General features: G+C 40.9%; 1 protein-coding gene across 2 annotated transcripts in view; it reads left to right on the top strand.

The window, feature by feature from the left end:
• Positions 1-6: 6 nt before the first annotated feature.
• The window catches only part of PDCD6IP (programmed cell death 6 interacting protein), a 31,252-nt gene continuing 24,648 nt past the window's right edge, over positions 7-6,610 (top strand). For both annotated transcript variants that reach the window (XM_015619379.1, XM_015619378.1), the window contains exon 1: positions 7-273. In XM_015619379.1, the coding sequence (XP_015474865.1) occupies positions 68-273 (206 nt within the window). In that variant the 5' untranslated portion in view covers positions 7-67. The remainder of the gene's footprint in view (positions 274-6,610) is intronic.

Raw genomic sequence — 6,610 nt, 5'->3', positions numbered from 1 at the left:
CGGGAAGGGGAGCCCGAGGCTGCGGCGAGTGAGCGGCGGCGGCGGCTCTGCCCGCCCGGCGGCGGCCATGACGAACTTCATCTCGGTGCAGCTGAAGAAGGCCTCGGAGGTGGACTTGGCCAAGCCGCTCTGCAAGTTCATTCAGCAGAGCTACCCGGGCGCCGAGGCGCAGGCCGAGCACTGCCGCGCCGCCGAAGAGCTCAGCAGGCTCCGCAAGAGCGCGCTCGGCCGCCCGCTCGACAAGCATGAGAGCGCGTTGGAGACCCTCCTCAGGTAGAAACCCCCCACCCCCTCCATTCTCCTCTATCTCCCACAGCCCTGATGCCCCGCGGGGCCCCGGCGGCAGCTCCGGGCCCTGGGCGTGGCGGTGTCGGAGCCAGGTGCGGGCGGGCCCAGGTGTGGGCGGCCTCTCCTGCCGAGGCTGCCGGGCCGGCTCCGGCGGCCTGTGGGACGCAGGCGCCCCGGCTCTCGGGTGTCCTGCAGCATCCTGGGGTCCCCGGCCGTCGCCGCGCCGCTCGGGTGTCGTGGGGCGTCACATGATGGCAGCGCAGGGAGGGGGAGGCCTTGTCCCCATCAACATCCCCTTTCCAGTGTTTGTGTCATGCCAGTAGCTCTCGGATGTAGGTGGAAATTGTAAAGTCACAGAGCGTTGAGGGTTTGGAAGAAAGCTTAAAGAGCTAGTCCCAACATTAACACCCCCCCGGCACAGGCAGGGACACCTCCCCCTAGACCAGGTTGCTCAGGATCTTATCCAGCTTGGCCTTGAACACTGTCAGGGTTGGGGCATCCACAACCTCCCTGGGCAAGTCCCTTTGCCAGTGCCTCACCTCCCTCACAGTAAGAAGTTTCTCCGAATGTAAATTTCCTCTCTTCCAATTTGTACCCATGACAGACGGTTTTGTATTCCATAGAGGGTTGCTGTTTCTTTGTTTTCAGTGTTACCTTTTGCTATTAAAGCTTTCTTTTCACTTCCTTTTCAGCTCTGTGTATGGATTTGTTTTTGTATTTTGTTACCGGCATGATTTCCTTTTGTTTTCTATATTTAGCATCTTCTTAATGTATTTGCAAAGTCACATCCTTTCTTTTTTTTCTGCTTAACACAGTTTGCTATCAGAAAGTTTAATGTGGTCTCTGTGATGCTGGAGTTACCATAGGTTAGATGAGCAGAAGATCCATCTGTGTCTTCTGTCTGGTGATGTGCATAAAGCCTGCATTAGGACTTACAGCTCCATTGTCCTATCTCTCTAAAACACTGAGGGATTGCAGTATTGAGAAGAAAGAGAAGGAGCTACTGGATAGTGTCCAGAAGATAGCCACAAAGATGATTAGGGGTGTGGAGTATCTCTCTTAAGAGGAGCTGTGCCTGTTTAATCTGGAGGAGACTAGAAAGGATTGTATTAGTGCCAATAAATACCTCAAAGGTAAGTTTAAAGAGGGTGGTGCTGGTCCCTTCTTAGTGGTGCCCAGAGACAGGATGAGGAGCAATGGCCGTAAGTTAAAACAGAAGAAGCTATACCTCAACAAGAGGAAGAAATTGTTTATGTTGAAGGTGACAGAGCATGGGAACAGGCTGTCCAGGGAGGACATGGAGTCTCCATCTCTGGAGACGTTCAAAATGCGCCTGACAAGTGCCTTGTTAAAAAGAAGGCAAGTCTTGTGAAATAAGTTACTGATGATTTTCGAGCTTATCAACCCCTCACTGAGTATTTGGGTTGTAAAGGCTCTGATTCTGCTGATTGTGTTTTACAGTAGCTTTGTAGTTCCCTGTTCTATTTCTGTCTACTGCTGTGTATGCTTTTGAAGGTAGTTGTGTTTATGCCTTTGAAGGTCAGGGAAATTGTGAGCATCTGTGAACTGAAAGAGGAACTTTGCTAGCCAAATTGAAAAGCATACTATTATCTTCCCTTGCATGCTGGAATTGAGCTTCCTTTTCTGAAGGTGCCAGTCAGGTTTGTTGTCAGTATCTGTCTGAAATCTGTGTGGCCCAGCCACATTGTGCGATTTCTCCCTAACAGTTGCTCTGCAGCTCTAAAAGAAGGCAGCCCACTTTTCAGTTCTGATCCTTACACCTTTTCTGGAAGGCACAATGTATGCATGGCATTCTGAGCAACTTGAATGAGTTCAGTGGAGGGTCAGATGAACATCAGAGCTGGTGCAAAATAAATAAAAGTAGTGTTGCAGAAAGCCAAGAGGCTGAGCAGGACCTCCCTCTTTTAGAGCCAGCAGATTAGTAAATGCATTTATCCATAGTATGCAACCTTACCTCAGGTTTTCCCTCTGAGTAATCAAGGGAAACCACTTGCAATTGCATCATTACCAGCTTTGGGTCAATTCCATGTGCAGTGATCTGTTCTCTCTGCTGGTGGCCAGTGATCAGCAGATGAATTTAGCTGGCCCAGATGCTAGCCCAGTAGACTGGAGGTGTTGAATGTGGCTCTGAACTGATGTAAATATGAAGTGCTATTCCTCACATGCAGAAGTTACTCTCTTAAAACATCTGCATTTTTAATTGTATTGTTTGAGAGTATTTTCTCCTTATATAGTAGAAGTGAAATAAAATGAAGGTCTGAATTAAGTTAGAGAAGATAAAGTAATAAGATGTATGTTTTCCCTTATTTCTAACAAGTTATGAATGTTTGGTTCATGTCTGACCATTTATATTTGTTACAGTTGCTAGAAAATAAGTTTGCTCTTACTCTGTAAGACTATCCTGACATATATTCTCTTAATTTTTCTCTAAGGCACAGTTATTTTTAACTGTCTGCACAGAAGTTCAAAGTATCCAGCTGAGATACACAAGTGCCTTGCATTTGCCTTGTGTTTCCTTTGAAAATCTCCTTGCCTCTCCAACTTCCAGTGTTTTCCTGTTGGTATTTAAGAACAATAATCAGTCTTAATGTTTAATTTCATGGAAGCTGGAGTTTAAAACTCTGTGGGTGAAGTAAGGTTAGAAGAACTAATTAGAACATGGCTGCCTTTTGCATAGTTTTACTTCCTTGTGGTTTTTTATAGACCATAATACCTAGTAGAGCATTGTAGACCATTTAACTGTTAAGAAACGAGGGCTTAGTCTTCTGCTAACTAATCTAGGATTTGCCCATGGTTTTGTAATTTCTAGAAGCCTTATTTTGCTGAGTAGTCACCACAGACTATTTTTTTTTTTAATTTTGGAAAAAATGGAAGAAATGAACTTGGTTGCAGCCACATTTCCCTAGACAAGCATTGACCAGTAAAGCTTGAAAGTGTGTGGTGTGCTGTTGTTCAACTGCTGAATGCAAATGATTCTCTTAGAGAAGCCTTTGAGATAGATGTTACCCCTTTTCACTGGCTGACTGGGAAAGACTTCAGCCTGCTTCCAAGCTAACTTTGTTTCGTGAGAATCAGAGTGCTCTGAAGGTGATGTAGGTGAGCTTGGTACAGATGTTTCCCCTTAAATTCTGTCATAGCAGATTTGATTTAGTGGTGTTTTTCTTTTTTGTAGTTCTGAGTATAATTACAGCTTCAAGGGATTCCTTGCTTCCTCCAGTATTAAAGATAGCCTGGACTTAATTTCCTTTTTCTGGAGACGTGGAATATTGGTGCAAGTTTAATTTGTTTAATTCTGCTAACAAATCCTGCAGTTGTTTTTAAAAAAGAAAATCAGAAAAAAGAAGTGTGGGGGTGGTGTGCATGATTTTATTTTGAATGTTTAGATTCTCTTGGGGCTGGAGGTTGCACTTGTAGTTTCCAGCTGTGAGTTCAGGACTCTGGTTCTTATCTTGAAGAGCAAAGACAGATCTTTGGTCTTTTTGATTTTCTTTTGAAGAAAGAAGAAAGAAAATTCTTTTTCTTTATTCATCATTTCTTTATGATTCTTGGGAGGAGGCACAGTATTTGAGTTTAATGCAATACATATATTTTAGTTAAATTCTGATTTAAACCTTGACTTCCTACTCATTTGATGGCTGTTTTTTACTAGCATTTAGGAGTGTCAGTGCCAGTTTTGATGAGAGAGTGCTGTATTTTGAGCACTAGAGCTGTGTTGCTGACATGTGCCCCCACTTAGACTGCTTCAGTTGTAGTTCCTCACTGGCACAGCCAAACACAACACTCGTCTGTGTTGTGCCCTGTGTTCTCTGTATCTTGATAGTTCAAATTACTGTAAATTGGATTTTAAATTACACATTTGTATTTACTGTCATCTTTTGTGTGTAACTGACTTGTGCATCCACTGTGGCTTTTCCTTCTGTAGTTACTTTCTGGTTTTGTACTGATAGTTTTGTGCTGTTCTGTGGTAACATCTTCATTTACCATTTTTATATGTTTAGTTTTATGCATACTTTTATATTTATACCATTTATATTTATAAAACTAAAAAACTTTACATGGTTATGTTCTGGGATTTTTTTTGTCTGCAGAGTTTGAAAGAACTCTTAAATCTTGAGTAGAAATTCAAGTTCTCTAATAAGAAAAAATAACATCACATGCTTAAAATAGTAAAGAAAACAGTAACTTAAATTCTGAACTTGTTTAAAACCAACCAAACAAAAAGTCCTATTTAGGAGGAGTATACACCTCGCTGGCTTATTTTGTCTGTGGTTATGTTGATACAAAGAATAGTCTGTCTGTAGGGAGCCAAGGCTTGGGCACACCCAGCTTCACAAGGACATTTGACAAGCTTTGCTCCTTTACTTCATCCACATGGCAGATGAGGACAGTGTAATCGTGGAATGTGGGAAGACAGCTTGGCTTTAGTGGCGGCTTTTGGTTAACAAATGAAATTGAGTCAAGAGGAGAGAGCATGCAAAGTCTCCCTTTCTTTGTGATACTACGTGAAAGTAAGTGTGTTGAGACCAGACAAAGGCAATGGAGGAAGTATATTTAAATATATAGGTTGCAGTGATCTTCAGGGCTAGTTATTATTTTTAACTATACCTTTCACAAAGTTGGTAAGTTGTTCAATCTTGATTAATTTGCCATCACAGTAGATATTTGCACTTTTTTTTTAACCTTACAAGAAATTTCTTTCAATTCAGTTATTAGTGGAAGACCTGTTGCTATTGCAGATTATTGTAGTTTTTTATATGGCTTGCTATATTGTATCTTAAATTGCAGTGGCTCAATTGAAGTCAGAAACCTGTAGTCTGATACACATTGGCGGATACAGTTAACTGAAGAATACACTAATACTATTTTTATTGTCTATAATTTTGAAAATTCTTCTTGGTATTTTTAACCAAACATTTATCGTCTGTACAACACAGGTGGTGTATGTACATCTTCTGCCTGTATCTGTTGTGATCAATATTTAGTAGTGCAAGGAATGGAGAACAATGCTAGTCCTGTTTCACCGACTGTGAAAGCCATTACTGCAATGTGTTTCATATATTGGGACTAGAAATTCTATATTAAATAATTTGACCACTATACTGTTGAGGATATACTTGTGTGGCCAGTGCTACAGGAAGAGTATAGGGAACAGGCTTCACATGTTACATGTTCCTAGCAGTTTAAAGTTTTCCTGTTCTGCATCCAGCCTGTCATGTTTAACAAATGGTGCACGTGTAGGGCACCACTCAGGAAAACTTGGAATTCCTTACTGTTGCCTGGATAGATTGTGTGATAGACTGTACTGTATTCAGTATATTATCTTTCTGGCATTCTTTCCTTAAATATCTTCCACTGTGACTAGACAAAATATTGGCACAGAAAAATTGTGGGTTTTGTTCACTGTGACTACTAAAATATATTCCAATGAAAATTGAGTTTACAAGTAAAGAGTTTTATCAATGATTAGTCTCTACAATTGGTACTGTGCAAGGCAAATGGTATCTACTTCAAAGACAGAGAAATTGGGTTATCATGTTCCGATCAGGAGAGTACAGTGTGGGATGTTAATATTATGTCATGTGGAAAACAGAGGTCACTTTTTAGAATTTTTAAAAATTTAATAGGATAAAAAGGGACAAATATCCAGTGCTGGGGTGTTTTTTGCAATAGGTGAAAAAACACACTTTAGCTTAAGACAATGTTCTCTCTATGTACTGTTACATTTCAGGGGGTACATATGTATTCATATGTTTCATACATTATTCAAACATTATTGTGAGCTTTTTGATGTTCCAGGAACTCTCGTTTGATTTTACACTCCAGCTTATCTTATGACATCCTGTGGGTTAAGTCTATATATTTTATTTCTTCTTGTGTTTCCATCCTGTTGTTTTACTCCCTGATAAGGAGTTGTTCTGTAATTCTTCTCTGGTGCTCTGGTCTGTGTCACTGTTATCTTATCACTTAGGTTGGTCAGCTGATATGGGAGAAACAAGCGTAATTGCCTTACACCATTCTCTTAGTTACATAGGAGCATTTTAACATTTCATGTTTTGCTAAAGCCTGTGATATAATACATTCATCACACCACTGTTTAATACATCAATCACACCACTATTTCTACAGCCTGTACGGTGCAAAACTAATAGATTGTGCTACACTAATAAGCAGCCAAAAGGAGTTACAAATTGTACAATATCTAAACACTAACGATCAATAACAACATGTAAAAGCTAATATATAAATGCCATTATTATATGGCAATTTTTAACGTGTCAAATGCTGCACTTAATTTACTTTT

Source organism: Parus major, chromosome 2 (genome assembly GCF_001522545.3).
Source record: "Parus major isolate Abel chromosome 2, Parus_major1.1, whole genome shotgun sequence".
In the NCBI taxonomy this organism is placed as follows: domain Eukaryota; kingdom Metazoa; phylum Chordata; class Aves; order Passeriformes; family Paridae; genus Parus; species Parus major.
The sequence above is the reverse complement of the archived record's forward strand: the minus strand, read 5'-3'. Positions and strand labels throughout refer to the sequence as shown.